Consider the following 20425-nt stretch of genomic DNA (forward strand, 5'->3'; position numbering starts at 1 on the left):
TTTTAGAAGTAAATATTTATCCTGTGTTGGCCAGTTGTGAGAAATGGGAGATTTGTTTTCATTCTCATAATTTTCTCAAAGAGAAACCCAACCAGCCTGTTGCCTTAGTAAAACTAGAAACAAATTAGAGACGCTACAATACCTTTTTTGTTTAATTTTTTAATTTCATGCATAAATATTCTTACTATAACTTCTTTCCCCCGCCCTGGCAGAGTGTTCTTTATATTTACTCTAAAGTTTAGATTTCCAGTGTAGACCAGGGAGGGGAAGCTGGCCCTCGTCGTGGGGCCGGGAGAGGTGGGGAGGCTCTCGGTCTGGGGTTTGAGGTGTGCTAGGTAGGGCACCAGGCTTCCTCGTTGAGCTCACTGCCCCACTTGTTCCTCTTCCCCTGCCTGTTTCCCGTCCCTCTGGGGTTCTGGAAGCCTTTCACATCCTCCAGGTGCTCTGTCAGTGCCGGCCTGACCCATCTTCATTCTACTTTGTGCTTGATTTGTTCGCTTTGGAACGTGCTTACAGAATGTGGCTGAGGCATACGAAATGTCTGTGCTTGTTGGAACTTAGCAGCTTGGAAGCACGAAGGCAATGCGGAACAGGTTGTCAGTGTTATCTAAAAAACTCAACGAGGTTTATACTTTGGAAAAAGGAGAGCTTTATTTCTCATAAAGAGTAGCAGACTACCGGGCAGCCATTCCCACAGATTGGGAAGCAGAGCCCTGGCCAGAGGCCAGGCAATTGTGCTTCAAAGGCCCGACAAAAGGGACAAGATTTTATGCTGAGCAGGGCGGTCAAATGTACCTATTCCACGAGCTACAGTAGGAGCCATGAATATTTGTGAAGAAGTCGTGCCCATGTGTGACTGTGCTTTCTCTCTCCCATCCTGTCACCGCTGGGAACTCAGTTTTAAGGTGTTTCTGGGGTTCCCTTGGCTGAGAGGGGCCCATTCATTTAGCCAGAGGGCTTAGGATTTTATTTTTAATTCACATCAGGTAGTGAGCTGATGAGCATTCATTAAGCACCTGCTGGGTATTCAGTCTGAGAATTCGTTCCAGTAGAGAAATTGAATAGACTCGCATGTGATTTGTGGAGGTCATGCTTGCAGAGAGAAGTGGACATTGGTATTGCAGTTTTTAACCAAGTGTGAGCCTCGGAAACTGCTCGGACGAGGGTGCTATTTGTGAGTTGGGCCCTGGAGACTCAAGTTCTGTGCAGGCGCTCGCACAATTCTTTGAGTCCTTTCCTCTAGATACCAAGTAAACACAACTGTTGAGTGTGGGGAGTGACACAGAGCCACGAGTAAACATGTCTTGGTAGACTGTGTGGATAAATGCACAGAGATGAATGAGCATCTGGCTTGACTGGGCAGAGTCACTGTGTCCCCTTGGCTCTGTTGAGGACCTTCTCCAACACCGACTGTGTTTTTTGGAGGGTGTGTGTGTTGGGGAGGCATGCATCGCATTGTGGGAATGAGTTGGGGGTTTTTACGGCCCACTTGCTGCGATGATACCCGGCGGGCTTCTGGGATGGGAGACCCAGGGAAGAAGAATACTCATCGCCCTGCGGGAGGGAAGTAAATTGCTATGGAATCCAGACTTTCTCCAAGTGTACTTGGACCTCAAGTGCTTTGCTCTTCGTAATTCAGTGCACCGCCTGCAGTTAGCAAAGGGAGGTGTGCTGCTATTGCAGGGAAGAATTTGGTGGGTAGGTCAGAAGGTAGAAATAAAAGCTGCTTATTCTTTTTATCATACAACTCAGTGAATAACAAACAAAGCTACAAGATTTTCTCCAAGGCTATCTCAACTAGCCTGCCCCCCCACCCCCATTTAACGGAGGAGGGAAGTGGGCCCAGGGATGTTCAAACAGAACCTAAACTCTCCCAGTTTAGAGCAGGGTGGTTCGCCCAGAGCAGTGAGACTTGTGACCAATACTTGCTGTGAGAACCGTACTTAGGTTGTGACCCGGTACTCACATAGGGAAACAGGTGACAGGACAAAAGTTTAAACATTCCCTTATTATGTGGAATGCACTTTGGTGTTTTCAGTTCCGTGCTGTCATAGTTAATGAAAATGCCAGTCGCCATTACTAAAATGGTTTCTCAACCCCACCAGCGGCTTGAAAGAACTAATTCTGTAGTGTACAAAATCCTTGTGAAGCCGAAGCCATTCTCCTAAGGCCATGTGGGAAGTTAATGGCCAGAGCAGAACCTAGGATTCCTCCCCAGCCTTTTCCCTACCCCCACATTCATGTTTCCATTCTTCTGCTTTTAAACTAGGTGAACAGAGTAATGAGCACAGACTTCTAAAATAATTCAGTTCTTCAGATTTTTCCTCCCCTTGCCAGCTCCTTCTCCCAATGCTGAGCAAGTTGAATCTACCCATAGTCTGCAAAACGATAAGTCTGCCTTTGGTGATGGCATCTTTCCACTGTCAGGGGACACCTTTCTTCCCACAAAGGCACCGTGCCTTTATATGCCACTAAGGGTTTTCCTCCGTGGCCTGCTCTGTCTTAATTGATGTTATCAGCTGAACTAACAGAACGTTCTGTGCCCTTAGCACTGTCTTTGCCTCTGAAGTATGGCAGTTTTATGCATTCTTTCGCGATCTTGAAAGCTTTTTTTTTAAAAAAATAAAGCCTAAGTAGCCTTTTCTACTAAGTTAAAAAACAAAACAGAAAAGCATGTAATTGTTTTTCAGAGTAACTTCAAACATTTGGTTTCATATGAGGTGAAAATAAGGAATTTAGTAAATTCCAGCCTAATAATATGCTAAAGAGGCTGCCTCCCTGTGTCCGCTTAGAATTTCTGTATTGATTCATTCAACAAACAGCTACTGCGTGTTTCCATCTGCTGGGCCCTGGCCAGACAATATCCCAGCTTTCAGCAGAGACAAGTTATCAAATGATTACGCAAATACCAACAGCAGTTGCAAATAAATGTTTTTGGAAGCATTTTTTTTCCCCCCTATAGAAACAAAGGTGTGTTTTCATTAGATTTTAAGGCTTCCCTTTTGTCGCTTGATGTCCGTGTAGCTCTTGCACATTACTTGGGCAGAGGTCCCTCTTTTAACAGGCATCAAATGCCAGTGTAGATGGTGAATTATTAATTCCTCTGTCATTTCTAGATGCCCTTGTTTTCCTCATTCGACGCTGAGCACTGTGGGCTCCCCCAGGAAGCACGGGTTTTTCTAATCCGTGTTCTCCCTCTTGCCTTTATAGAAAGAGCGGGATTTAGAATTGGCTGCTCGGATCGGCCAGTCATTGCTGAAGAAGAACAAGACACTAACGGAGAGGAACGAGCTGCTGGAGGAGCAAGTGGAACACATCAGGGAGGAGGTAAGGAGCTGCTGGCCACGACTTCTGGAAGGCCCTGCCCTGGGCTTGGGAGCCACAGGCCCGGCTGAAGGCCCGGATGATATAATGGGGTCCCAGTTACGATGGAAAGGTCCCTGTTCTAAAGCGACCACCTGGAGACCAAGAGCAGCCTCCCTGCAGCTCCTTCTGTTCCCCGTGGATGGGCCCGGACCTGCAGGCACGGTTTTTACTTAGTTGGTAGGCCCACGGGGCCCTGTCGCGTTTGCAGGCCAGAGCATGTAGGGCCAGCCTCGGTCCTTGTCCTCTGAGAGCCCAGACTGTAAGCACGCGGGCTGATCGAGACACTCCACACCTGGCAAAAGCGCACGCAGGCTAATACGGCAATGAGCAGGGGCTCCTGCGTCAGGCTGGGCGTGGGCAGCTGCAGAAGGAGCCCTGTTAGGAGGCTCACACGCAGGGGAAAGTGGCGATTTGCATTTGTCACTACAACATAATTTTCTGCATGTAAAACCATCCCAAAAAATAGCCTGTTGTTTTCATGATAGAAACCCTGTTATTTTCATGATACAGATCTTGAGGAAGGGCGTGAAACTTCTAGGTTTATCTTAAGGAGGCCTAGGTTCAGGAGGAATGGAATGATCCTCTGGAGGGGGGGTGGTGTGGACGGGGAGGGAGGCTGCAGAGTCAGACAGCGTTGCTAGAACAAGGATTAGAAGCTTAGAGCCAGGCCCTACTTAGTATCTTCTTTCTTGTCACCTGTTCTTTTACCACTGAATTTTTACTGTGAGGACTCTTCTTGTTTCTTCTTCCTTGTTTTCTATTAGAAACTTTCTTAGTGGGAGGGGATGCTATTGTTCATGTCCCTAAGATATATTCAAAGTTTTTCCTTGTTAAAGTTATTCCCAGTACATTGTTATCATTCTGTAATGATAATTTTAATATGATGAAATATAGTTGCCTCTATATAAGAAAAGTTTTAATCCTGGGTCTTCTATAAAAGATGATGAGGCAGAACACTGTTATGTTCTGGGAGAAATAAAATGATTCCTACATCAGGACCTGAATTCCCTTTGTTCAGGTGGCTGATGAGAAAGCATGCTGGGTCAGCCTGGCCGCCTCTCAGCCCTTTGGAGCAGAGGGACCTGCCACCTAGGAACCAGCAGATGCTCATCTTTCAGCTTCTTCACATTACTGTCCTTGGCTTGGGACAAGGTTCATCTTGCACAAAGAACATCTTACTCTCTAGGAGTGTACATACCTCTTTTTTCCTTGGAAAAGCTTTGAATTTGAAAACTATAATATGGTTCCCCTTTGGCATATCATTAAATTGTCAGTCTAGGTATTGAGGCCAAAACTTGTATGCACATAAAATTGGCTTCTCCATGGAAGGCATGATACGTTCATTGTGTTGTGTAGGAAAATTGCAATAAACCGTAGACCCCAAGTCAAATTAGAAACAAGAAGGAATTAAAATGGAATTGGGATTCTCATTTGCAGCACTGATTCCATATTCATCTATGGTGAGTGGTGAAAAATTTTTACAGCACTCTTTATTTTAAAAAACTTAAATATTAATATAAATCGGTGCGATTTGCAAAACCATCTTAGCAGGAGTCAATATGGCCGATCCCTGAGGGTTGCATCTTTTCTCCCTGTATCTGAAATTCTTATCTGGTGATCACTGGGTACAGAACAAGGCCTGGCCAGGAGCCCTTCGAGGGTGCGTCACAAGGTGTGGCTGTGTGTTGTACAAGTGTGAGAGCAAGGGTTGGTGACCTCCTCATGGTGGCCCACCCAGAGCTGGCATCTCTGGAATTCTATTCAGAGGTGGGATTTGGTTCTGGCAGAATAGAGTGGCCTCTTCATATGGTAACATGATCCACTGTTCTGGCCATTTTCCCATTTGGTCCTCTGGCTCCTTCCAAAGCCCATGAGTGGTCACACCATCATTCTAAAGCCTTCTAGTCCCCTCTTGCTCTTCTCCCTACCAAAGTAAAAATTAGGAAATTAGACAGGGAGGATGCTGCCAAAAAGTAATGGATTGCATTTTTCTTAAATGGGATCAAACTCAACCCTTCAAAACCCTATTTCTTTGAATAGCATGAAATCAGTTAAATGCCTTCACTTTCAGCAGGAAATTTTAAAAAACGTTGTCACTAAGCAGTAAGTATTTGAGCATGAGTAGGGACATTACCACCTTTGGGAAGCAAGTGACGGCCCCCGGCTCTGTCTGTGCAGGTGTCTCAGCTCCGGCACGAGCTGTCCATGAAAGATGAGCTGCTGCAGTTCTATGCCAGCGCCGCAGAGGAGAGCGAGCCCGAGTCTGTCTGCTCAACCCCGTAAGTCACCAGAGGGCTGTGTTTCTGGAGGCCAGAGCGCAGGCTGGCCACCGTTGCTGTCCTTGGAGTTGCCCAGGCAGGGTCACCTTCACCAGCAGTGCAGGTCAGCTGCCCTCGGCCATCCCAAGACCATGAGTCTGGGTTCAGATCTTGACTCTGCGACTTACTGGCTGCGAGCTGTTGGCCAAGAGAAATAGAGATGGCAGAAGTACTGAGGCCACAGGGTTGTGAGCATTAGCTGAATGGATACATGCAGAGTACTTCAAACAGCTCTTGGCGCATGGGTGTGCGTTATGAGTATTAAATAAACTTCTGGACATCCCAGGATTGGGTAGGCTTTATTATTATTATTATTATTTTTGGAGATAGAGTCTTACTTTGTTGCCCAGGCTAGAGTGAGTGCCATGGCATCAGCCTAGCTCAGAGCAACGTCAAACTCCTGGGCTCAAGCAGTCCTCCTGCCTCAGCCTCCCGAGTAGCTGGGACTACAGGCTTGTGCCACCATGCCCGTCTAATTTTTTCTATATATATTAGTTGGCCAATTAATTTCTTTCTATTTATAGTAGAGATGGGGTCTTGCTCTTGCTCAGGCTAGTTTCGAACTCCTGACCTCGAGCAGTCCTCCTGCCTCGGCCTCCCAGAGTGCTAGGATCACAGGCGTGAGCCACCGCGCCTGGCCTGGGTAGGCTTGATTTCCACCAAATTCTGAGGTGATGCGGCAACTGCAAATTGTCGATTAAGGGCTGGGACGTGGGTCCTAAGTGGCGGTGAGCCCACGAGTCGAGAGCTGCTATTTGCCTAGGGTTGGGAGAGCAGGCTGACGGGGTCACTGTCACACCTGCGGGTCTCGTGAACTTTCTCTGAAGTAGCCCTTCTTTGTGTCTCCGCGTGGTTTCCTGGTGGTAGGAGGAACCATCCCTCTCCCTAGACTGTGAATGTCCTTTCTCCCCCAGGTTGAAGAGGAATGAGTCGTCGTCTTCAGTCCAGAATTATTTTCACTTGGATTCTCTTCAGAAGAAGCTGAAAGACCTTGAAGAGGAGAACGTGGTACTTCGATCCGAGGTGACGTTTACTCCCCGCCTTTGACCCTGCTGGGAAGGGTGGTGGCCCCTCCTGCCTCACCTGGCTAGAACAGGGCTGTTCCCAAAGGCGACACTGTGTGGAAGGGCTGCACAGTGTCCCGGGCGCTGCCCGCTGATGCTGCACCTGCCTCCCGGGCGGGGGCAGACGCGCCTGCTGTGAATTGCGGTGTTCTCCGGCTCCTGCCACAGCACCTGAGGAGAAACCCAGCCTCGAGTCCATGTCACTTCAGGTCACATACGCACTTAGGAAACAGTACACAGGAACGTGGAGCCGTATTTCTTAGACAGTTAACTTGAAAAGGTTGAGCGGAGGCAACCTGGGGACTTGCGTTTCTCAGTATCTTACTGGCTAAGCGTCGGGCCAGGAGCTTTGCCCACGTTATTTTATTTTTTGTGTGGTTTTCACAACAAGGCTTGAAAGCTGGTTACTCCGATTCTCATTCACAGTGAGAAAAATGGGCCCTGGGCTGGGCTGCTAGGTGTATCGGTATTCCCAAGGTCATGCGAGTTAATAAATGACAAGGCCAGTATTTATAAGTCTGTGACTCTTAAGTGCCACGTTTCTCCACTTTACCCACTGCCCCTCCCTAGAAACACTGGTGCATGCAGGATTAGTGCTGTTGTAATTAGTGGTGTGTTAATGTTCTCCAGCCAGAGGTGTGGTGTGGTGTGGCACAGTATGGCCCTGTTTATTGGGTGTGAGCTATGGGCCACCTAAACCGGCCCTGGGATCCCCAAAGCCCCTCCAGTGGGGCAGACCATCACCTTGAACTTGTCCACACGTTGGAGAGATCTTCATGCCTGGACTGATAAGATGCTCTCCTGTGTGTCCTATTAGATCTCACCTCTTCCAGCCCCATGTTTACTGATGTGAAACACAAACCCAGACTGACTGAGAACATTGTCCCGGTTTCCTCTGCCAGCCAGGGGCTGAGCGAGACCACAGCCCAGTGCTCCCCATTCTGACTCTGGGGCTGCCCCTTCCGGCATCTGCCCCAGGTAGATCCTCCCGTCCTGGGCACCCAGCAACTTGGCCCTCTGTCAGAATCTTCACCCAAAGCTAGCTGAGGATATCGGATGCCAGCTGCAGATTCCCGCAACCTCACCTGTGTTCTTGGGAGTGCACTGCTCAGAGATGACATTTCTCCAACTGGCGCATTTTCTTTGGGCTTTCAGATCTCTGTTGTCTCACCTTTTTCGTGGGGTGCAAGCTCTCCGGAGTCCTGAGATTTTTTGTATGCTTTTGTGTTGGACCTTGCTGTTACTAAGCTGAACACAACAGGTTTAATTCCAACTCAGAACCTCATAGTTCAGTGCCTGGCAAACAGGTGCATGGTAAATGTCAGCCGTTCTTGTGTGATTGTCCTTAGGCTGCTGCTGTAGGCAAGGCAGTGTCCTAGGCACTGTGAGGGTCACACAGCGTCCATATGTATGAGCTGGGACAGACAAATGAATAAACAGACTGACTCAATGGCTGTGCTTACAATGTTTTCTTTTCTTTTCTTTTTTTTTTTTTTTTTTTTTTTTTTTGAGACAGAGTCTCACTTTGTTGCCCAGGCTAGAGTGAGTGCCATGGCATCAGCCTAGCTCACAGCAACCTCAAACTCCTGGGCTTAAGTGATCCTCCTGCCTCAGCCTCCAGAGTAGCTGGGACTACAGGCATGCACCACCATGCCCGGCTAATTTTTCCTATATTAGTTGGCCAATTAATTTCTATTTATAGTAGAGACAGGGTCTCGCTCAGGCTGGTTTTGAACTCCGGACCTCGAGCAATCCGCCCGCCTCGGCCTCCCAGAGTGCTAGGATTACAGGCATGAGCCACCGCGCCCGGCCTTACCGTGTTTTCAACTGAGCAGGGCGTGTAGCTCTCCTGCCCATGGCTGTGTGTGGCGCCCTCTAGTGGTACGCATTGTCAGCTTTTCTGCTTTGGGGGTACGTACCCGTTAACTAAGCAGGGAATTCAGATTTACTTTCTGTATTTGGGGGTGCAGTGGGTGGCAGGTGGGGAGATGTCAAGGGCGGCTTCCCAGACCCAGGTTAGTGCTGCCCCACCAGTCCAGGTGTGACGCGGGGCCTCTGACCTGGGTCTTGCCCGCAGGCCTGCCAGCTGAAGACCGAGACCATCACCTATGAGGAGAAGGAGCAGCAGCTGGTCAACGACTGCGTGAAGGAGCTGCGTATGTCCCTGGCCCGCCCTCCCCGCCTCCCACTCCCTCCTTTTGCTTTCTCAAGTACGCCGCCATTGTGATCGGACAGTCTCCCTGCCAGCCTGTGGCTCAGTAGCATTTTTCTTAAAACCTGGGGCCCCCCCTGGCCTTGTGTGGCACCTCCCTCCCCATTTACGAACTGGGCGCTGGGTTGTCAGCCGTACATTATCTCAGTGTCTCACTGAGATGGATGTTTTAATCTTGGCTTTCTACTACTGGAATACTGCCCGGCTACAGAAACCCGAGTTGAAGATGTGGAACAGCTGCTTACTTGCTAGTATTAACAATTTGATTTGTGGAAGTTGAGGCCAGGGTTCTCAGCTTTGAAAGGGCTTACCCCTACCCTCTTCATTATAACTTTACAAGTTACGGCAAATGGGCAAAATGCTAGGTAAATGAAACATACCCCATGTTCAAATCTTAGTTAAGTGAGTTGTGGCTCTGAACATGGGTTGGAAACCCCAAGGGAATGCAATTGCACTGTGTACTGTCAGTACCTTTCTAGAACAGGGTGCAGCAGGGCTTTCTGTTAGTGATGTGGCTTCGTTAAATGCGGGGATTTTACTAAACACACCCGTGTTTGGAGTGGCGCCTCCTGGCTGGCTCTGGGAGCCTGGCTGATTTGCTTTAGGGAGGCAGCCTTGGTCCGTGGGGCTGGGCTCCCACATTGAGCCCAGGAGCCGGGAGGAACCAACAGCTGGGGATGGGGGGGGAGTTTCCTTCTCATGGCTGGTTGAGCCCTGAAGAAGCCTCTTGGCTTCCCCATGTACGAAAGTGATTGCTGTGAGTTCCTTCCTCCTGCACCCTCTCCCCATTTTGTAATAAAGATGGTTTTTCCTGTACAAACCACAAAGAAAACTGCTCCCTGTGGGTCTGCGTGTGTGGTTTTCTGGCTTACCTCCTGTCATTATTGTATTTTTGTCAAAGGAGATGCCAACGTCCAAATTGCTAGTATCTCAGAGGAATTGGCCAAGAAGACTGAAGATGCTGCCCGACAGCAAGAAGAGATCACACACCTGCTGTCACAGATCGTTGATTTGCAGAAAAAGGCAAAAGCTGTAAGGCATTTCTCTGGCTGATACAACAGTGGCCATGCTGAGATGGGGAAGGGACGGTTACTCCAGAAGACAGTGCTCCTTAGTTTCATAGCTTAGGATTTGTGCTGCCCCTTTGGAGAAAAAGCTTAGTAGATTCAATGGTATAAAACTGGTTACCCTGAATTGGGGAGGGGTCTTATTTGTGACCACTTATCTCCTAAGAAAAATGTGCACATTAGCAGGATTCATTAATAGCATGCTGTAAATGCATGCATGTAAATTACAGATCATCTAGTCTAGTGTTTGTTTTTATAAGTGTGCCCAGTGTGTTCTGCAGCAAAACAATATCCCCATTTGATTTAAGATGAAGTGGCAGAATCAGTTTCGTTTCTCGTATTAGGCCTTTGCCATAGTGGGAGGTGAAATGCTCACTGAGAGCTTTGGAGGCGTGGGGGGAGGGGGGTGGCCTACGGAGAATGAATACAGATGTAGGAAAGACTGTGCCTTCAAAATTATGTAAAAGACAGAATTCCACTTCCGTGTAAGACAAACATCTCATTGTAGAAAGTGATGAGATCACAGTAGATCAGGAAATGGAGGGGGAAAGTAGGACTTAACCTCAGTATCTTAGAAGATGACTTATCTCTGCCACATTTTAGTGCGCGGTGGAAAACGAAGAACTCGTCCAGCACCTGGGGGCCGCCAAGGATGCCCAGCGGCAGCTCACGGCCGAAGTGAGTCTCTCTCCCTCATTGGTTCAGGGCCTCTGATCGCAATGAAGGTAGCTCAGCCTCCTTTGACAGCTCTGGTCATGTCCACCTTTAACCGTTTTTATATTGAATTGAATGTCATATAAATTGATGAGGTAGTCCTCAGTTGCACCTGTCTGTGCCCACCGGCACTGTGACTGGTTGTGAGCACCTGGGATGCTGGCTCTGCACCAGCTGAGCCTGCCACGTGCAGGTGCCCGGTAAATGTTCAAATCAGTGAAACAACCAGCACGGAGCCCCATGTGAACGGAGCCCCATTCACAGATGTGGCTTGATATGAAAGTGGGATGATTTGCCTTTTCTTTTGATTGCCGTTGATTTTATCGCAGCTGCCCGTTGTTCGTATTTTAAAAGATTTCTGAGTCTGTAAGCTTGCCCCAAGTCAAAGAAAAAAATCAAGGCTTGAGGACTCTTTGTCATTTGGCCACAGGGCAGCCAGTTCCAGGGGCACTCTGGCTCTCAGGTAGGCGGGCAGCTGGGTGCTCAGGAGATCCTGACCCTCCTCCTCTTTCCTGGTCTCCCGCAGCTGCGTGAGCTGGAGGACAAATACGCAGAGTGCATGGAGATGCTTCACGAGGCGCAGGAGGAGCTGAAGAACCTCCGGAACAAAACCATGCCCAACACCACCTCCCGGCGCTACCATTCGCTGGGGCTGTTTCCCATGGTGAGCTGGCGATTTCTTCCTAACCGGAGGGCAGCAGGGGCCCTGGCACTAGGAAGGCAGCATCTGACAGTCAGTCCAGCCGCTGAAGTTGGGTCTTTACAGTTAGCTTCTCACTCTGCAGCTCGGATCTGGATTTGAGTCAAGGGTGCTGGATCCCAGCTGCTGGCTTCTTAACACCATGAGATGAGATTGATTCTTTATTTTCCATCCCTCTAAATCTGTCGTCTTTCTCTTTCCACCATTAAGAGAGAAATTTAGTAGGAACCTCAGATATTTAGTAGGAACCTCAGATACTTGGTTGAAATGTAAGAGAAACCAAAGAGAAAGAAAGACATAGTCAGCTTTTCAAAGGGCAGATGGGTGATCCAGTGATTCCAGGAATCCCAGTAAAAGCAGTCACGTATACAGGTGACTTATACAGGTTTGGCATCTCCAGTCTGAAATCTGAAACGCTCCAAAATCCAAAACTTTTCGAGCATCAAACAGGATGCTCAAAGGAATCAGTTATCGGAGCATTTTGGATTTTAGACTTTTGGATTAGGGATGCTCAACTGGAATGTATTCTGGAAAAATTCCAAAATCCGAAAAAAAAAATTCATAATCCAAAACACTACTGGTCCCAGGCATTTTAGATAAGGGATGCTCAACCTGTACCTTATTTTTTCTGACCTTATTAGAGTATATACTGTTTTGGCTTCAGAAGTGCATTCTGGAATTCCTAAAGTGCTCATACTGTTTTGCTGATTCTTTGTATGCGTAGTAATCACTTTCTTGGTGGCTTTAAGTATCTGTGATCTGGGGAAAAAAAATTCTCTTTGTGCTTAGGCTGCGTATTTTATATTTTTCCATATTATTTCCCCACAATCTAATTTTTTAGCCCTGGCCTGATTTGTTTCACGTTTGGGCTTTGGGGGAACATTGTCGAGCAGGGCATTTTCCAGGAGGTTAATCTCCTTGTAGAAGTTGGGCAACACAGGGCTGAATCAAATGTTACAGGGGGATGAGCTTACTCATCTTATTTTCCATGAGACTAAAGCCCCTTGAAGGTGGGGACCCAGGTCTTATTTGTATCATTTTCCCTCTTCCAATACTCTGTACCTTGCACAGTGCTTGGTATGTTATAGAATCGTAGACACTTTAATAGATCCTTACTTAGATGGATGGGTGGAAAGATGGCTTGAAGAGCAAATTCTCAAGAACGCCTTTATATTCAGGCTTTATTTCCATAGTTTGATGAGACACCAAATTCTCTCTGAAGAGAGAAGAGATTTTGAGAGAAACTCCCCCAGATGAGATAGGAGCAGATGGCTATATAAATGTGAAATTTGGTCCCTTCTGAATCTGGCCTTTCCTTGGAGCTCTCCTTCCCTTCGGCCTCCCATGGCCACCCCCAGCAGATCCTGCCCTCCCCCACTCCTCTGTCTGGCTCACTTTCCCTAAATCAGGATCTCTTTTCTTTGCTTTTACATGTCAATCAGGCTAGAACTTTCTCTTTCTCTCTCAACTTGGTTGAAATGTAAGAGAAACCAAAGAGAAAGAAAGACATAGTCAGCTTTTCAAAGGGCAGATGGGTGATCCAGGGATTCCAGGGATCCCAGTAAAAGCTGCAAAGAACATTCTGACCCCCCAGGTTCCCCCATGTAGCACTAACTGCGCTCAGCTCACACGAGGGCCTGTGTAGCTCTGCGGGCTCCTTGCCTGGGTTCCCCTCCTTCCTGGCTCTTCATCTTCATGCATCAAGTTCCTGGGCACCCAGATTCACTCCACTGCCTTACCTGTTCTCAAGGACAAACCTGTCTTTGAAAACTAAACCACTGCATGAGAGCAGTTGAATTGAAAATTTGCATTTCAGTTTCTTCTGGAGGGATTCTCAGCTTTTTTATTTGCTGAGGTAAAGCTTCTGTTTGCCTTTTTCTGTTGCTGTTGGTATAGCCCAGTTTTTAAAGATGGCTATGCATTAAAGTGCATTATGCATTAAAGGTATTTAAAGCAGTCTAAAGATAGCACCATGCAGAAGGCCCAGACCTGCCTCTTTTGCTCCCGGCCATTCTAATTGCTGAATAAAACAGTGAATAGCAGTTTTTGCTTAATTATGTTCAAGCCTCTTGCCTTATCGCAAGAGTTCTTAATCTGGAGTCCAGACCGAATTCAGGGGCCTGGGAGCTTTGGTGGAAAATGATATCTCTTATTTTCATTACTCTTTAACTCTATTCAGTACTTCCTTCCTATGTGAAGGTTGGCAACAAGCCACAGTGGTATTAGTACTACCTGTGACTCTGTCACCAGTAGAAATCACAGGTGTTTTTATAGCACATTTCAGTTGTTACAGATGCCTCAAAATACTGCTGATGCTATTCTCCACTTCAGAATGACAGTAAATACCAGTCCTGAAGCCATATATATATATATATATATGTATGTATGTATGTGTGTGTGTGTGTATATCACAAATGTTATTATATTGGTATTATTGTCTTCCTTTGTAATCCTATTAATTTTATTCATTTAAAAATATTATTTTGAGAAGGGGTCCACAGGTTTCTCCAGACTGCCAGAGGCAGAGGGTCATGGCCCAGAAAAGTCCCAGAGCCTACTGGTGACTTTACCCCAGCACTGCTTTGAAATTACCTTGGTATCCAGGGGGATTGGTCCCAGGACTCTCTGTAGATACCCAAATCCTCCGATGTCCAAGTCCCTGACATAAAATGGTTTAGTATTTGCATATAATCTATACACATCCTCCCATATATTTAATACTTTAAACCATCTCTAGATTCCTTATGATACCCTATTGTTAATACGATATAAATGCTATGTAAATGGTTATTCTGTATTTTTTTTTACTTGTACATATTCTTTAAATTATCTATGTCAGTTAGGTTGAATCCAAGGATATGGAACCCATGGATTAGGAGGGCTGACTGTAGAAATTTGATATCTTGTTTTTCTTAAGGTGTAGGAAGGTCCCTTCATCTCTCTTTTATAAGATTCCGCATGTAAATTATATGGTGAATAATAAATAGTATTAAGAAAAATAAGCTGGCTTAAAAAGATCTCAGACTCACCTAGGGAAGCTCTTCACGAGACTTCTATTTAATGGCAATCTGCAGGTAATAATTACTAAATGAAATTGCATATTTGTGAATAAGAATTGAAAACAAGCCCAGTAGCCCTTACCTGATTGGGCTTCCTGCTGGCTCCTGTTGGAGTCTCCCCACGTGGTTCCAGCCTCCAGACTGCAGCGGCCGTGTGGCCTGTAGAGCTGGGAGGTGGGTGCCCTGGAGTCCCTGTGTGCTATCTGCCGGGAGCCACTGGCCACCTGTGGCTATGTAAATTTAGATCAATTAAAATGAAATGCAAGTAAGAATTCAGTTCATCAGTCCCACTGGCCACATTTCAAGTGCTCCCTAGCCACCTGTGGTAGTGGCTCCCGCTGGGTGGTAAGGGGGGGGGACGTTGGGGGGCATCCATCAGTCAGCCTTTATTGTTGAATTGGTCTTCCTCTTTAAACAAACTTGCCCTTTGGTAGCAATACTGTGAGTCTCACTCAGGGCCTGGCCCATTGGTAAAGTGAGAAGCCATCAGTGACTGGCCTTGCCCTGACCCACAAAGCTCACAACCTAGCTGGAGAGAGAAATAAGCGAACTGTTCAGAAAAGTAGCAAAGACTTAATGTGTTTGGTGTCTCCTTGGGAGGAAATGCAAGATTCCTAGTAGAAACAGGAATCTCAGCAGGTTGTTAAAAGGTGGCGGGCCATGGATAGTTGGGAAGAGGAACTTCCCTTGTGGGAGGCCGGGGAGAATGAGAGCAGAGGCCCAGAGATGACGGTGCCCATGATTTAGCTCATGCATTTAGAGACCTTCTCTTCAGCATATAACCAGAGTGCCCTTTGGAGGTGGGGAGTGCTTGCTTGCAAGCCAAAGCTGGAGGGCCATCTGGGGGTGGGGAACCTGCAGCCTTAAGGCCATATGTGTCTCCCAGGTCCTTAAGTGTGGCCTTTTGACTGGACCCAAATTTTACAGAACAAATCCTTTTCATTAAAAGAGGTGCAGCAGAGAAAGATGAAGCTTTTCTTGCCTCCTTTGACACTTAAGAAAGATCAATTTTGAAATCAGAAGGCCACAGGTTCCCCGGCCCGGCACAGTCTGTGCTAGAATCCTGGATGAGCAGACCCTGTAGACAATAGCTTGGCCTGCTGTATGGGCTGTGATGCCATGCGTATCACTGTTCACAAGCTCAGAGGTATTTGGAAATTCACCTGGTGAGCCCGATCATTCTGAACATACTATTCCCCCTGTAAGTTCTCCGTCTCTCCTTGTAGCCGCAGTTGCAGCTCCATGATTTGGCCAGGAGAACGCAGGGTTTGCTTTCAGACACTTGGCTGCATGTGAGTTAGGGGCTTTACACACAGTGCCTAATGGTACGGCTACATTCAGAATCTGCTGTGGCGATTGCTTGGCCAGGGTCTCTGATAATGGAGGAAGCTGTTAGCCTTGTGTTGCTGGACGTCTGGTGGCTCAGTTTACTGTGCGTGGCTCACCTGGCTGCATCCTCGTTTAGAGACAGCATTTGAACTGCTGCTCACTCTGGTGTGTCTTCTGGTTTTTCCCAGGACTCCTTGGCAGCAGAGATCGAGGGAACGATGCGCAAGGAGCTGCAGCTGGAAGAGCCTGAGTCTCCCGACATCACGTACGGCCAAACAGGTTTTGTTGTTCTGAGCTCCTCAGAGACAGCTTGTGACCCCTGTGGTTCAAAAGCCAGCAGTGTTTGGGCCTCAGACACCAACAGTGATGATGACTGTGGTCCTTCCTGGTCCAGATCAAGGGAAATAATAGGACACAGCTGACAACATCCCTTAGTGCCTCTTATTAGGTTTTAAAGGCAAATTATGAACTTCCAGAAAGTTCCAGAAAAGGAGGGATGTATTTCCCATCTCAACACAAGCTCCATCTTGACATAGCTGTACATTTTCATCTTTCCTTTCAGTGGAGAATGTTACTTTAAAAAAATGTTTTAACATCTGTTAGGAAAAGAAATACAATGATGTGGTATGAGATACAGAAGGTGCCTCTAGGGGTGGGAACAAGGGTTCCATTTCTTTCATGAATACACGCAGGGACGCTGGCTTCTACTGTCTCTCTTCCTAACTTCAGGTCTTGTGCTTGGCCTGTCCCAAGGTGTTTATAAGGAACTTGTGGACCAGGTTTCATTGTGATTTCTCTGTACCCAAATTCCATAGAACGTACATGAGATCCTGAGAGTGAGAAGTGTCCAAGTGAGCTTCAGTGTATGTGTGATGCTGTCTGCAGCCCCTATGGAAGTGGCAGTTATAGACACGTGCCTACCCATTTCTCTTTAAAAGAGAACAAATTAGCATCAAAGTGTGGTTCTGCTCTTAGAAATAGCAGTTTCTTAAAATAGACAATATGGGATTTTTCATCTCATTGTAGAAGTTTAAGACTAATTTTTTGTCATTTTTTTATGTGAATGGTCAAAAAATACCCATTTACAAATATTTATTGAGCCCTACCAGATGATACACTGTTCTCTTGGAGCTTGCATATCATGAAAGAAGAAAACTAGCTGTGAGACAGAAGTAATACTTAAGTATTTTTATTTGTAGGTCAAGCTTTAGGGATGTGAAAAGCAGTATCACTCTTGCTAGCACACAATTGTGCATTAGAGTCCTGGATTCGGTGGGTGTTGAGTCTCTCAAATTTCACGTTGTGGAGGAGGCAGCCAAACACCCTGAGAAACACGTGGCAGGCACAAGATAGCAGGCTGCCTGGGGGCTTGTCACGGGCCAGGTGCCTTTTGGCTCCTCAGTTGATAATTTTTGGAGGGTTTAACTCCAAGATCATTCCTGCACTTGCTTATTCATGGGTATTGTGCATTCTCCCCAGTCACCAGAAGCGTGTCTTTGAGACCGTGAGAAACATCAACCAGGTGGTCAAGCAGAGGTCTCTGACCCCTTCCCCCATGAACATCCCTGGCTCCAACCAGTCCTCTGCCATGAACTCCCTCCTGTCCAGCTGTGTCAGCACACCCCGGTCCAGCTTCTACGGCAGTGATGTCGGCAACGTTGTCCTTGACAACAAGACCAACAGCATCATCCTGGAAACAGAGGCAGCAGATCTGGGGTGAGTGAGCTGGGAGTTCTTCTGTTTTGAGGAGAAGAGAGGTAGTACGATTGAATGCAGTTCAGTAATCGTAAGCGGGAGGTGGATGAGAATCGCCTGAAAGATACAGACATTACAGTTCCCACATCTATTCTGCCAACCCACTGAGCGTACACATATCCCTGATACTGATATTTTAACCAATTTAGAGAGGTATGACAAGATGATACCAGAAAGTCTGCTTTTCTGTGCACTGCTAGAGGAGGAGGATTCACCAATATTTCTTCTGTTTATCTTCACTGTTAGACTACAGAATAGACATGGTTTTTGTGACCTCTTTGTACCTTGGATGTTGGAAAGGCTGGGGAGGACTCAGGCTCTCTGTCTCCTCACCAGAATCTGGTTTGTTTCAGAAGATGGAGTGCAGGGAGTCAGGGCACCCCAAAGTGTCTGTCATGCTGTGCATCTGTAGAATGGGCCTTCCTCAGCCTCAGTGGTCAGTTCCTCTTTGTCCTGAAGCCTTGCAGAACTTCCTCTCTCCACCAACATTGTCCACTTTGTGCATCCTCTTCCTTAATCAAATTGATTCTTCTGGACCGATTGGGTCAGATGGGAAGCTCCTTGATCAGAGCCGGGGTGTTTTGTTTTGCTTTTTGAGACAGAGTCTTGCTGTGCCACGCCGGCTAGAGTGCAGTGGTGTGATCATGGCTCACTGCAACCTCAAACTCCTGGGCTCAAGCGATCCTCTTGCCTCAGCCTCCTGAATAGCTGGGCCTACAGGCATATGCCACCATGCCCGGCTACTTTTTTTCTATTTTTAGTAGAGACCCGGGGTCTTACTCTCCCTCAGGCTGGTCTTGAGTTCCTGACCTCAAGCGATCCTCCCGCCTGGGCCTCCCAGAGTGCTGGGATCACAGGCCTGAGCCACCGCGCCCGGCCCCCAGGGCTGGTTTTGTTCACCTTTGAGTTTTCAGCTTCTCTGCTTCAGGAGGACAGAGAAGCCTCGCTTGAACGAGTTGCCCTTCTGGTAGGCAGGAACTGTCTGTCACCTGCAGAAGGTTTCTTCCTGAATGTTCCTGAGGTAGATGTTGAGAGCGACCGGATTTTACTTAGTATGTGCAAGTTTTCATTCCACCTTAGTCCTGGGCACCTCTCCGCCCCCCAAAAAACCCCGCAAAACCCCACCGAGGGGAGCAGTTGTTCAGGACGCGCATTGGCCTCTGGTGGTCGCCTGCACGCGAGCGACCTAGCGAGCAGCCGGCCTCGCTCCGGGGGACGCACGTCCGGCCGCCGCGTCCTCAGCGCCCCCTGCCGGCGGCCCGCCCTCACGCGCGCGTTTTCTCCTTTCCAGAAGCGACGAGCGGAGCAAGAAGCCGGGGACGCCGGGCACCCCGGGCTCCCACGACCTGGAGACGGCGCTGCGGCGGTTGTCCCTCCGCCGGGAGAACTACCTCTCGGAGAGGCGGTTCTTCGAGGAGGAGCAGGAGCGGAAGCTGCGCGAGCTGGCGGAGAAGGGCGAGCTGCGCAGCGGCTCCCTCACGCCGACCGAGAGCATCATGTCGCTGGGCACGCACTCGCGCTTCTCCGAGTTCACCGGCTTCTCCGGCATGTCCTTCAGCAGCCGCTCCTACCTGCCCGAGAAGCTGCAGATCGTGAAGCCGCTGGAAGGTGACCGCCGCGGGCCCCGGCCCCTGTCCGCCCTGGTGGGCGACTCCCTGTGGGCCCTGCTGCACCTGCGGCAGGCGGGCCCGGTCTGTCACGCCTACTCCTTCTTCTTCCGCGACAGCCGCCCGCGCTGCTGGTTCGAGTTCCGCTAGCCGGGCGGGCGCGGGGACGCCGCTCCCTTCAGAGCCTTAGGAATAAAAAGCCACCTTCCGTAGCGTTATGGGTGCTAGTGACTCAAAAAACCAATTAGGTCAAGCCTGGGGTGGCGGCCTCTGAGAAGTGCAGGGGATTTGGCTCCTCAGAAATTTTGAGGTCAGGGAGGGGGGCCAAGCAAACGCTGTTTTTGTTTTGTTTCCACAACTCCCCCCCCCCCCCGCACCCCAATAACCACCTGAAAGTGATTTGTGGGCTCACGTGTCCTGATGGGATCTTCACGTAAACAGCCTGTAGAGTCCGAAATTCGGCCGGGAAGCGGGTGGCTGTGCAGGGAAGTGAGTTCTGTACCTCCAGCGGCCCTCTGCCAGGGGCAGTTCATGGATTTAGTTATCAGGGGCTCCTCGGATGATTCAAATTCATGGAAAAACTGCCTGCCTTCTTTCTTTTTTGTCTCTTTAGGCATCATAAAACGGTTTTTTCTTTTTACCTACGACAGCCCCACCAAAAGCTAGCAAGTGTTTGTATTTTTCATTTTGTATCGTTTTAGTTTGGAAAGCCATATGGATTTGAGAAGGTGTTTTAGAGCTCTCTGTTACATTTCTAATGCAAAGCCAAATCAGAATTTCTATAAGGCAAAATATTTCTCAACTTTCTAAAAATTATTACCCCCTCTAAGGAGCCTTTTTAGACTTTTTTTTCCTAATCTTATCCCCCTCATGAACTTTTAATAACACAGATATATTGTTGTACTATACGTATATCTGTGCTCTGTGCCTAAAAAGAATACACTTATTTTCGCCTCAAAGTAACCTGTGTTCGTCCCCTTTCCCTGTTGAAACTGCATGCTGTAAGGTGAGGTTGTGCTTATAAAAGACCCAAGACATGACTGGGGGTCTCCTATTCTTCTAAGGAAGGAAGAGTGGGCTATTCAGTTTTTATGATTACTTTTAAATTGTATAATCGAGGTCCTTCCTAGAGTTCAGAAAAGGTATGGCTCATTCTTTTTTAAAATTGTTTATTCAGTTGTAAGCTTGGTGATTGTTTGCTGATCTACATTATATCTGTTTTTCTTTCAATAAA

At 47.8% G+C, this 20425-nt stretch overlaps 1 protein-coding gene across 17 annotated transcripts in view; it reads left to right on the forward strand.

The window, feature by feature from the left end:
- The window catches only part of TRAK1 (trafficking kinesin protein 1), a 181724-nt gene that overhangs the window by 140555 nt on the left and 20744 nt on the right, over positions 1–20425 (forward strand). For all 17 annotated transcript variants that reach the window (XM_076006663.1, XM_076006667.1, XM_076006668.1 and 14 more), the window contains 10 exons: positions 3211–3327; positions 5545–5645; positions 6599–6707; positions 8826–8904; positions 9862–9992; positions 10631–10705; positions 11268–11405; positions 16018–16094; positions 17309–17545; positions 18876–19192. In XM_076006663.1, coding sequence (XP_075862778.1) covers positions 3211–3327; positions 5545–5645; positions 6599–6707; positions 8826–8904; positions 9862–9992; positions 10631–10705; positions 11268–11405; positions 16018–16094; positions 17309–17545; positions 18876–19192 — 1381 coding nt within the window. The remainder of the gene's footprint in view (positions 1–3210; positions 3328–5544; positions 5646–6598; positions 6708–8825; positions 8905–9861; positions 9993–10630; positions 10706–11267; positions 11406–16017; positions 16095–17308; positions 17546–18875; positions 19193–20425) is intronic.

This window comes from Microcebus murinus, chromosome 1 (assembly GCF_040939455.1).
Source record: "Microcebus murinus isolate Inina chromosome 1, M.murinus_Inina_mat1.0, whole genome shotgun sequence".
NCBI classification, from domain to species: Eukaryota; Metazoa; Chordata; class Mammalia; order Primates; family Cheirogaleidae; genus Microcebus; species Microcebus murinus.